Source organism: Peromyscus leucopus, chromosome 8b (assembly GCF_004664715.2).
Source record: "Peromyscus leucopus breed LL Stock chromosome 8b, UCI_PerLeu_2.1, whole genome shotgun sequence".
Taxonomy (NCBI): Eukaryota; Metazoa; Chordata; class Mammalia; order Rodentia; family Cricetidae; genus Peromyscus; species Peromyscus leucopus.
Window position 1 is genome coordinate 79,008,340 of NC_051086.1, and position 12,449 is coordinate 79,020,788.

Consider the following 12,449-nt stretch of genomic DNA (forward strand, 5'->3'; position numbering starts at 1 on the left):
CTTGCCCACAGTCAGGACAAACCTCTGTCACCCCCCAGTCCCACAGTCACTCAGACCCAACCAAGTAAACACAGAGACTTATATCGCTTACAAACTGTATGGCCGTGGCAGGCTTCTTGTTAACTGTTCTTATATCTTAAGGTAACCCATTTCTACAAATCTATACCTTGCCACGTGGCTCGTGGCTTACCAGCATCTTCACATGCTGCTTGTCCTGGCGGCGGCTGCAGTGACTCTCTCTGCCTTCCTGTTCTTTTATTTCTCCTCTCTGTTAGTCCCGCCTATACTTCCTGCCTAACCACGGCCAATCAGGTTTTATTTATTGACCAATCAGAGCAATTTGACATACAGACCATCCCCCAGCACGGCCAAGTGCAGACCATCTCAGACACCTGCACTCAGACCCATGGTCCTAATCATCCTCTATGCGGACCTGCTGGGTAAAGCCATGAGGAACCCAAGAACAGGCTCCCACAGGACATACATTAACATCCCACAGCACCCATCCCTGCCAGCACGTCTAGGAGTAGGCTCAGAGTTGTCCCCTGAAGACCCTCCCTGACAGCCAAGTCTCTCCCTCCATCCCCTCAGGTGTTCATTAGCCCCCTGCTTCTGGTAGCTCAGGAATCCCCACTGTGGCCACAGCTGCTTTGTTGGGCCTGCCCTTGTTCCCCGGAATCCCCTCCAGGGCCTCCCACGTCAGAGTCTATGTAGAATGGACACCCAGTCTGCAGAGTCTCCATGCACTCACAGCAGCCCCTGGCGCCCATGGCTCCCAGTATGTGTTGGGAATCAAAGCAGAGGAAAACAGGCTCTGCAGTGGAGGTGGGCTCAACCACTACCTCCATCCGTCCGTCCGTCTTCACACCTGCTGCTGCTGCTGTTGATCCACAGCCATAGCGTTTTCTTCCGACTTTGCAGGCACAGGTCCCATACCTCGTCAGTCTGCAGGAGTGTCCCAGGCAAGGCCTCTGGTAACGCTCCCTGGTGCCTGGAATGGATAACTGGTTCTGAGAGCTGGAGACTCAGATCACATCCTAGGGCTGATGCCGGTGATGAAGAAGAGACCCCTTCCCTGCCCATCTGGCATCTGCTGTGCTTTGGATATGGAGTGTCTCCAAAAGACTCATGCACTGAAGGCTTTGCCCCCAGCTGATCAACCCAATCATTGACATCCGATCAGACTGTAATGGCGTTGACCTCGTTTTTACATTATTGATGGATTCATGATTCAATGGCATTTGGGCGAGCTGATGGACACTCACAGGGGTGGGACCTAGTTAGAACTGATCACTAGAGACATGTCCTTGGATGTTGTCTCTTGTCCCAGGACCTTCCTCTGTGTCTCTCTACTTCCTTGATGCCATGTGAACAGCTCTGCCATGTGCTCCCTGCCATGATACTCTGTCTCACTGTGATTCAGACACAATGGAGTCATGTGACCACAGACTAAACTTTCTGAAACTGTGAGCTTAAGCAAATCCTTCCTTCCTTCATATGTCTGTTAGGCATTTTGTTAGAGAAATGAGAAATAAACATGATGTACAGCTGGGAATGGGAATACAGCTGGCCTTGTGTGTGTGAATGCATGTGCTTATATAAAGGAGAGCTGAATTTAAAAGGTTGTGTAGGAAGAGGGAAGGCAGAGAGGCTGTAGTCTGAGCCCACACCATGGTCTCAGGAGCCCAGGAATGTTCAGAATAGACTTCCTGATCACACGGCAAAGCAGTACCCTGCAGAGAAAGACCTGGCAGGATCTTGGGGTGTGACTAGAAACCGTGTGCCAGGGCTAGGGCAGGGCATCGACAATGAGTCTTGCCAGGGATGGAAGAATGGGGTTTCTGTCCTGCTTATCAGGGCTCAGCTCCGGGGCAGGATGTGGAGGAGGCTTCCCCAGCCTGACTAGTGGATGTCAGGACTTTGGACAGGAAGCGTCACCTTGGACGTGCCAGTGACACTGGGTTGGTGGCTCCATGTTCACTCCTAGGATAGGTCATGCTCCTGCATGGCTTTATGGAAGGGGAGATACTAACAGTGGACTGCAAGCTAGCCTCCAAGCTCTGCCTCTGCATCAGAGAAGAGACATAGGACCTAGTTTGCCCCTAGGCCAGTTGTTCTCAACATGTGGGTTGTGACCCCATGGGGGGCGGAGGTGGTCACATATCAGATATTTACATTACAGTTCATAACAGTAGCAAAAAATACAGTAATGAAGTAGTAAAGAAATATTTTTTGTTTGTTTTATTTTTGTTTTTTGAGACAAGGTTTCTCCATGTAGTTTTGGTGCCTGTCCTGGATCTCGCTCTGTAGACCAGGCTGGCCTCAAACTCACAGAGATCCACTTGGCTTTAATCCGAGTGCTGGGATTAAAGGTGTGTGCCACCGCCGCCCGGCTGCAAGGAAATCATTTTATGGTTGGGGGTCACCACTACATGAGGAACTGTATTAAAGGGTTGCAGCATTTGGAAGGTTGAGAACCACTGCCCTAGGTTGATCTCTTTGGGAAAAAATCCTTGGTGTTGGGGTCTGTGAAAGGCCAAGAAAACTGGTTTTATTTGACCATGGTTTAGGGAGAGGCAAGGAGCCACTGAATGGTGTTGAATGTAAAGGGTGCTATGGAGTAGACAGTGTGGGGAATGCTAGAACATTGGCAGGAACTTGTTCTTAAGGTTTGTTTCTTCCACAGAAATGTATGCCCAGTGTTTCCCACTCCTGGATAGGAGCTCAGGGTCTTCTTGGACATAAAACTGGTAGAAGAAGCTTCTAGAACAAACTGTAGTTGGGTCCTCTATCTTGATCAGAAATCAACAAAACTTCTATATAAGTTTCTTTTCTATTTCTGAGATAACCATGACCAAGGCAACTTATCAAAGGAAGTGTTCAGTTAAGCTTATGGTTTCAGAGTGTCAGAGTCCGTGATGGCAGAGCTCAGATCTCAAACCAAAAGCAGGAGGCAGAGAGCACACTGGGAATGGCACTAGTCTTTTGAAGCCTCAAAACCTGCCCCCAGTGACACCTCCTCCAAGAAGACCACACCTCCTAATTCTTCCCAAATAGTTCCGCCAAGTGGAGACCGAGTATTCAAACATGTGAGTTAACTAAATGGGATACATACTAACTAAATGTTCATAAGTTCAATTCTGGAAGGGTTGGTCTTTGTCTAAGAGACTCCCTGAAATGGTCCCAGAACACAGGGTCATTGAGCCTCCTATGAGATACATGTGCATATGTGGTGATGGTGGGTGAAGGCAAGCATGATGAAGAGGAGATGAAGCCCCCAAACAAAATGGAGTCATGATATTTAATACTGAGTGTTATCCCTAGTGCTCTTTGCTAGAGTCCAGACTGGAAGGTCATGGTCAGAGCTGGCCTGGTGGGCTTTGAAGGTGGCAAATTATGTTCTGATCCTGGAACCTGGGCACAAACATGGAGTGGCCCCGGGCTCCAACTGCTGGTCTGTAGCCCTCCCTTGTATCTGTCCAGAGCTAAGGGGCAAATTCCTATTGGGAGCAAAGCCGATAGACAGGAGTCAACTGACCAGAAAGCCAAGCACGAGGCAACTTTCCCTTTTGCAGCTAGACCACCTCCAACTCCTTCAGGCCACAGGCCAGCACTGCTAGTTGTCTGATGCCCTTGAAGCTGTGTATTCAGAAGGGCCCTCCATGGAGGCTGCCCCAGACCTGTCTAACCAAGGTCAAGTCTTGTCCAGGGAGGTAGTTTCAAATTGCCTTTCTGTTGCCCTCAGACTGGCCCCGTTCCCTCCTGTGGCATCTTTCCTTACTTTGCAAGTTGGCATGAGGGTTCATGTGTGTGCATTATAAATTATAACCGTGTGTGTGCCTCGTCTCCCTTGATCAATTATGGATTGCCCATGTGCCTACCTCATTCCAATTCTCCCCTGGCTTCTGCACAGAACTGCCTCTCATGGACAGGTCCCTAGCATCTGACTCAGGTTCACAACACAAACTCCTAGGCTCTTGCAGAGGCAGAAGACCAGAGGCTCTCACAGTGAACACCACCCAAGCCCAGAGAAATGCAGCAAGAGTCCGTGGGAAACCTGAGCCTGGAGCCACACCAGTGTCACCTTCATTCTGTGTATTTCCTTCCTTGTGCTGGTTCTGATGTCCCATCTGGATAAAATGAGGCACACCCATCTCTGCACTACAGGAAACAGAAACTCAAGTGCACAGACCATCTCCCTGTGTTAAGAACTTTTCAGGCATTGTTAGGCTGATCTGTGACACATCATTAGCCCGACACACGTGTAAAAGTCCAGTGATTGACACAGACTTGTATAGCAAACTTGGACCATCCTGAGTTAGAGCCCACATGTTCTCTGATGCACTGTGGCATACTGGAGACAGAATATGACAAGGGACTCAGGACAGGAGGACAGCAAGGAGGAAGATGTCACTCCCTCCTGTGATGCCACCTACATGTGGGCCCTCTTTCTTCCTTTAACCATAGATCCATGCCTGGCAACTTAACACCAAAGGAGGCCTTGACAAGGGCCTCTTTTTTGATGAGTACATGTGTAATAGGGTTTCTATTGCTGTGAAGAGACACCATGACCACAGCAACTCTTATAAAGGAAAACATTTATTTGGCGCTGGCTTACAGTTTCAGAGGTTTAGTCCATTGTCATCATGGTGGGGAGCATTGTAACATGTAGGCAGACATAGTGTTGGAGACTATGACATAGTGAAGGAACTAAGAGTTCTACATCTCGATACACAGGCAACAGGAAGTAAACTGTGGCACTGGACATAGATTGAGCATAGGAGACTGCAGGGCCCACTCAAGACCACAATGACACACTTCCTCCAACAAGGTTACACCTCTTAATAATGTCGCCACTCCCTATGTGGGCCATTTTCTTAAAAAAAAAAAAAAAGTACATGATTCTAGACAAGACTTTTTACATGTTATTCTAATTTCTTTTCTGTTACTATGATTCAAACACTCTGACCAAGAGTAATTTAGGGGAGAAAATGGCTTATTTTGGCTTACAGACTATGCTCCATCACTGAGGGAAGTCAGGAGAGAAAAAGAATCAGGAACTTGAAGCAGGACCATGGAGGAACTCTGCTTGCTGATTCGCTCGCAGGCTCACCCTTAGCTAGCTTTCTTTATATAGCCCAGGACCATCTGCCCAGGAAATAGTGCTGCCCACAGTGGACTGGACCCTTCTAATCAACTAATAATCAAAACTGTCCCCACAGGCTAGTCTGACCTAAACAATTCCTCTCTAAGATGACTCCAGGACATGTTAAATAGTCACAGCTAAGTAGGACTTTGCCTTCTTGTTTTGCAGGAATTTGGCCATTGGAATTGGGATCCAGAATTTCCCCGAGGGCCTGGCTGTCAGCCTCCCTCTGCGTGGAGCAGGCTTCTCTACCTGGAGAGCTTTCTGGTGAGTGTACCAGCCGATTGGCTCAGAGGACAGTGGTGTAGGCTGTAAACGACTTGGTGTGAATTCTGTTTTGCAGGGTCAAGCTCATGTTGGAAGCCATTGTGAGGCTTCTGGAAGAATACCACAAATGTGGGTGAATGTTGTACACACAGTGGAGACCCCCAAGACATAAGCTCATCTCTTAACCTTTGACCTTTACACAGCCAGTTTGAGTGACTGTGTCCCTTTTCAAAGGCTTCTGTGGAAAGCAACCCATGGCCATCAGCACTAGCAACTTCCTCCATTATATGTCTCCTCTAAATGTCACAATCTGCTCAGCCGAGGCTCACCTGGCCACCACCTGGCCCCGCGTGTCATTACGATAGCTCTTCTTGTATGTCCTCCACTTAGGACACGGGCCTCCCACATGTCATTGCTAAAACAATCACTGCTCTACAACATAAGGTCACAGCACTCATGCAGACCGCTAATGGGACAATTTTAAAATGCCTTCCATTGTGTAAGGTCCTGTGACTTGCAAGTTTGCACAGGTACTTAGGTGATTGTGTTTCCACCCTCTACAGATCCCTTTCTCCATTGTTAAAGACCCTCACATAGAGGATTTGGGAGAGAGGGAGGTGGGTGGCCTTAGAGATTTTCATAACCTACCAAAGCCACAGCTGTCATTTCTAATAGTCAAGGCACCAGGGAGAAAGGAGGGAGGAGATGAAGAGATTTGTGGTCAGCACCAAGATCGAAAAGGGAAGCTTTGTTCTCCTTCTCAAACTCCAGTCCGGGCTTGATGTCAACGCTACATTTCCCAGAGACAACAAGGCCATAGGGAGGGGGTGGATAAACCAGAGGGCTGTCTGTCCTGCTCATCTGTTTGTGAAAACATAAGGAGCCAGGGCGTGCTATCTACTCTAAAAGATTCCACAACAAAAGAGGGTCTCCCGGTACCCACTTCTGCCTCTAGCAGAGAACGGCTGAGCTCTCACACACGTTGCCCTCCTTCTGGGGAGGCTGGAGGTGGGCGATGTCTCTCACCCCCATGACACAGATGAGAGGACTGAAGCTCAGAGGCTGTGCATCTTCCCAAGCACCCACTTCAAGAAAGGGGCCCACCCCTCCGCTGGTTGGTGCTGTCCTGCAGCAGGGGCTTCCTTCCGTCTGCAGGGCCCGCCTTACCATTTGCCTTTGCCGTCCTCAGCGCTCACTCATCTGTGTAGCTCTTTTGATCAGAGCTCATCTGTTCTGGAGCAGCGCACACCTCCTCTTCCTAGCTCCAAAAAGGACTTCCTTAAAAGGAGAAATCTCACCTTAAGCCAAGATGGTGCTTCTGAGGGTGGGGAGTAGAGAACGTATAGTCAATACACAAATGTCCAGGCAGGCCCATCTCTGACACAGTGACGGACTAAACCCCCTAACATGCCTCCCACAACTGTCCTTGGCATACACTGAGACCATTCCTAATCAGTGTCCTGTCATTCAACATAGGATCAAAGATGAGCAGAGAGATGGCCTGTCCAGCCATACAGTGACTGTTATTCATTCTTAGAAAGATACATTCTACATAGGCTGGGACCATAGCTCAGTGGAGAGGAGACTTGCTGTCGAAGCATGCGATCAGATTGGAATCCCCAGCACTCCTCTAAAAAGCCAGCTGTGACCATGTGTGCCTGCAACCCCAGTATTATGGAGATGGGAGGTTCAGGCCCAGGAGGATCACTGGGGATGTTGGCTCCCTGCTTAGCTTCGGTGAGAAGCTTGTCTCAAGGGAATAGAACAGAGAGTAATCAAGCAGGTACCCCCTTCTTCTTTGGTCTCCTCACAGGTGGGTGCTTGCATGTGCATGTGCATGCACACACACACACACACACCCGCACATAACACACACACACCACACATAACACACGTGTGCACACACACTCCAAGCATGCTACAGCATGCTCCAAACATACTATATGCTACAGCAAGGATACACCTTGAAAACATTATGCTAGGAGAAATCAGCCGCCCTCACCGCCCCCCCCCCAACCATTTATGATTCTGTTTGTAGGGAATATTCAGAGGCAGCAAACATGTAGAGAGAAAGAGATGGAGAGATTCAAGTTGACAGGGACCGGGAGGAGGAAGAAATGGCCATTGGCTCCTTTTTAGGGTGATAAAGATGTCGGAATTGATGGTGTTGTTCACTTAACCTTGTAAATATACTAAAAACAATTGGCTACACAGTGAATGTTACATGGGATGCAAATTATGTCCCAATCAAATTGTCAGTGTCCAAAGACAACATAGGACAACAACTCAAAGATCCAAAGGAAATAAGAGGTATGAAGCTACCATAACTGCTTCCGGGAGAACTGGGCAAGGACGGGGAAGTGCTTCTTAGAACATGGCCAGACAAGATGCCCACCACACATGTCTGTTTTCTAGGGTTGGATCAGCAGTCGGGGAAAGTGGCACATCTGCTTGTGTCTCCGTGCATTGGTCAATGTCTCTGTTCCCTCCTTAGGTACGGACAGCTGAGCGGCATGGTGGAGCCCTTGGCTGGGGTCTTCGGAGCCTTTGCTGTGGTGCTGGCTGAGCCTGTCCTGCCCTATGCACTGGCCTTTGCTGCTGGTGCCATGGTCTACGTGGTCATGGATGACATCATCCCCGAAGCCCAGATCAGGTGGGGAGTTGTCCAGCTGTCTACCCCTGCTCCAGGCCTAGTCTGAGACACCCCTCTTCACATCTGTCCTCTCTTCCTTTCTCTTTCCTTTCCTTAGTCTCCAGATCCCTCTGCCCCTTCCCACAATTGTTCCTGTCCCTCCTCTGCTTGCTAAAACTGAAATAAAGAGAAGGAAGGTGACCTCATGCAGTGATATAAAGCAGGGGCCCCTGGCCCCTTGATGAACTAGACAGCCACCTTTAGACTCTGACTCTGTCTCTCTGTTTCTGTCTGTCTCTGTCTCTCGGTCTCTGTCTCTCTGTCCCTCTGTCTCTGTCTCTCTGTCTCTGTCTCTCTCTGTCTCTCTGTCTCTGCTGGAATGAAGAGAGCGGCAGCCAGACGGTGGGCAGGGTAGGGGCCTTGCATGGATTCATTCAGGTGTTTATAACAGAATAATTGTGCAGCTGCTTTATCATGTCAGGTCAGTGTCTTTAAGGATGGTAACCAGGGCTGGGGAGATGGCTCGGTCAGCACTGTGCTTGTCACTCAACCTTGAGAACCTGAGTTCAGTCTCCAGAACCCACATAAAAAGCCAGGCATGGTGGATGTAATCCCCATACAGGGGAGGTAGAGACAGGTAGATTCCTGGGGCTGCATAGGTAGGCAGACTAGCCCAATCAGTGAGTCCCAGGCCAGGAGGAGACCCTGTTACAATTAACAAGTAGACAGTGCTTTCAGAGGAATGACTCCCAAGACTGACCTGTGACCTCCACATATATGTGTACCTGTATCCATATACACATGTGCCTATACCCCTCTCCCTATGCACATGAAGAAAACGTAAGAAACAGTCACTAATTCTTAGAAGGTGTGTGTGTGTGTGTGTGTGTGTGTGTGTGTGTGTGTGTGTGTGTGTGTGTCCCCGTCCGTCCATATGTATCCGTAGAGGCCAGTCAGATCCCTGGAACTGTAATCACAGGCAATTGTGAGCCGACTGCTGTGGATGCTGGAAACTGAATTCTGGTCCTCTACAAGAGAAGCAAGTGCTCTTTACTGGTGAGCCATCTCCCCAGACCTCCTGTACTGGATGGTTTTGTGTGTCAACTTGACACAAGCTAGAGTCATCAGAGAGAAAGGAGCCTCAGTTGAGGAAATGCCTCCATGAGATCCAGCTATAAGGCATTTTCTCAATTAGTGATCAGTGAGGGAGGGCCCAGCCCATTGTGGGTGGTGCCATCCCTGCGCTGGTGGTCCTGGGTTTTATAAGAAAGCAGGCTGAGTAAGCCACGAGGAGCAAGCCAGTAAGCAGCACCCTCCATGGCCTCTGCATCAGCTCCTGCCTCCAGGTTCCTGCCCCTTCAAGTACCTGTCTGACTTCCTTCAGTGATGATCACAATGGTGAAGTGTAAAAACAAATAAACCAGTGTTTCATTGCAGTAACAGAAACCCAAGCTAAGACACCTCCTGATCACTACTTTGTTATTCAAGCATGAACTGGAGAGTCATGGTCAAATGATTTCCCTGTGCTGCGGCAGCCCCTTGGGACCAGCCTAACGAGGGCATTGCCTGGGGTTAGGACAGAACAGTTGCTTGGCCTGTGATGCCCACTTGTCAGTGTTGCTACTGTTAGTAGATTACTTCCTGTTGCAGTTGGGTATTGCAGAAGGGGGCATCAGCCTGGAGAAGCATCAGTTAAGCCTTACCATCTTCCTCTCTTTCCCTCCTAGTGGCAACGGGAAGCTGGCATCCTGGGCCTCCATCCTAGGATTCGTGGTGATGATGTCTTTGGATGTGGGCCTTGGCTAGCTCTGACAACCTTCGGACCCCAGGAAGGCAAATTCCAGGCTTCTGCAGGACCATGAGCCTCTCTCTTCACATTAAAACCCTGTTCCTTTCTCTCCTCCCCATCTCCTTACAGATCAGCTCTGATTACACTTTGACTTTTCATTTTGCTTTGGAGGGAGAAGCTGGTTTTCTTTGTAATCTCAAGGCGTCATAGAACTGTAGATTTGTGTTTGGGCCACTGAGTGGAAGGAATCTTTCCTCGGTGGGATTGTCAAGGCCAGCCAGTCCTACTGTCCCACCTCCAGTCTCCCTCACTAGACTCAATTTCAGCTCCTCGAGGTCACCTCCAGAAGTCAGCTCTTGGCACACAAGTCCTGAGCATGTTGGCCTAGGGTCTTAGAGCAGGTGGCCAGAGTCCCTTGTGCTCTCTCATCATGGGTCTTCTGTCCACCCAGAATGCCAGGAGAGACGCATCATGAACACAGAAGGTTGCTCTCCAAGGCTGAGCCAGCTTCAACAGTGTCTGCTTCCTCCAGGGAGGCATGCACGGAACGGCTCCCACACGAAGGGAAGGGGGTCAGCTCATCTTTCTCTTCTGTCCGAAAGCAAAGATTGGCATTACTGAGGTTAGAGAAATTTGGAAATTAGGGTAACTGTGAACACACAGTGTGCCCTGTGGAGAGCGGTGTGAGGATGATTTTGACCTGAGGCCTCTGCTCTTGGTAGGTCACAAGAACAGAGCACTTGGTCATGGTTCCCAGATCTCCTTAGCTATTAATCTGGATGTGTTTACAGCCATTATTTTTCTGAGACTTATGAATACTAGCAAAGTGCAGGTACTCAACCCCCTCGTTTACTGAAGGAGTTAAGTTAGCTCTAGCGAATGAGTGACCTTTGGAGTCTGCTAAGGCACTTGCTCTGCTGGCCACTTGGAAACATCTCCCCATCCAGAGCCCCTGAGCTTTGGTAGGCTTTGTTGGAATCTGGCCAGAGGGCTTTGAATGAGAAAGGAAAGAGAGTAGGAAGATGTATTTTTACGTTTCCTTTCTTTGAAAACTTAAAATTCTGAGATGACCCTGAAGAATGACTGGACTTAGACTATATGCTAACCTGCTCCATCATACACGTAGCCGGCCATCAGCTCTCCCAACACATCTGAGGCCCGAGCCCTCCATGGTCAGAGGAGGTGTGGGACTCAGAGTGGACTCTACCTGGGACCCAAGCATTCAGGTACTGGGTTCTCAGTGCCTGCTCTCTGTGTTCACGTGTTCCATCCCTCTGAGGGTGAATATTGTAGTCTGTGAATGTTCAAGATCCCAGAGGCCAATCTCAGCTGGGCATAAGGCTGTTCCTCTGAAGCACTGGTGAGCAAAATTGAAGACTCCTTCAATTTGATTGGTTGAGGCTAGCTGGGTTGGTGATTGGCACATGTGTATATTTTATCCTTACGTCTTTGTGTGTAGTTCTGTTACTGCAAATCGTCCTTTCTGCTGGATAAGACCTGTAACTGTGATTAATATCAATAAAGGGAATTTTGTTGTGCATGAGCTGTGTTATATTTGGTCCTCAACACCACTTCTTTCCAGAATGGGTAATGCCCTCTCTCCCACCCAACACCAGCAGGAGTAATTAGATGCTCACAGCAGAATGACTAGTCAGCTTAGAGGTTGCAAAAAACAGCACCCAACTCCAGCTTGTTTAAACAGAGCAGATTGTTGGATGGTGTTAAGAAACTTGAAGGATCTAGTGGAGAGTTGGGCTTGGATATAGGGTGGATTTAAGACAGCTAGATCTGGGCTGTGGCCTGATGGCATTCGGAAAAGAGCTCCATGAGATGTCATGGACCCTGGTGCTGATGACTAAACGCTGGCACCTCTACTGAAACTCCCGTTCCTGGGCACCGCCAACAGCATCAAGAGAATTAGGCTGTACTGGCCCAATGCTTCAGGTCCTGGAGAGATAGGTCAAGTAGCAGAGGTGCTCATGTGACTTTTACATGCATACACATACAGACCCATGTGTGTGTGTGTGTGTGTGCTGGCCAAACATCCATCTAGAACTTTGATCCTGTGCCCATGAACTGGCTGGTCTTATCCCTCCAGGTCTGACATGACAATTGATTTTTCCAGACTTGGGGGTGGGTTCAGATGATAGAGAGCCACAGGAAGAGACATGGTTGACTTGGGGTATCACAGACTATTTTGTTGTAACCCTATTTTCACATTTTGCAGAGGTCATTCATTGTAGAATATTATTTTAAGGTGTGTTACTTTTGTTTATGTTGCATTTGTTTAACTCTGTGAAGCTGTGTTACTGTGCCTGTCCAAAACACCTGATAGCCAAAAGAAGGTTAAATTTGATTGTCAAGGTGACTGGGTTAAAAGATCCCCTAGAGGAGAGGTTCTCAACCTGTGGGCCTCAACCCCTTTGGGGGTTGAATGGCCTTTTCACAGGGGTCAAAAACACAGATATTTACATTATAATTCATAACAGCAAAATTACAGTTATAAAGTAGCAACGAAAACAATTTTATGGTTGGAGGTCACCACAACATGAAGAACTACATTAAAGGGTCACAGCATTAGGAAGGTTGGGAACCACTGCCCTAGAGCATTAGTG

The 12,449-nt window shown here is 48.7% G+C and overlaps 1 protein-coding gene across 1 annotated transcript in view; it reads left to right on the forward strand.

The window, feature by feature from the left end:
* Slc39a11 (solute carrier family 39 member 11) overlaps window positions 1-11,374 on the forward strand; it is a 352,128-nt gene extending 340,754 nt beyond the window's left edge. The window contains exons 8-10 of the mRNA XM_028865298.2: window positions 5,315-5,413; window positions 7,908-8,066; window positions 9,773-11,374. Of these exons, the coding sequence (XP_028721131.1) occupies window positions 5,315-5,413; window positions 7,908-8,066; window positions 9,773-9,851 (337 nt within the window). The 3' untranslated portion in view covers window positions 9,852-11,374. The remainder of the gene's footprint in view (window positions 1-5,314; window positions 5,414-7,907; window positions 8,067-9,772) is intronic.
* Window positions 11,375-12,449: the final 1,075 nt, after the last annotated feature.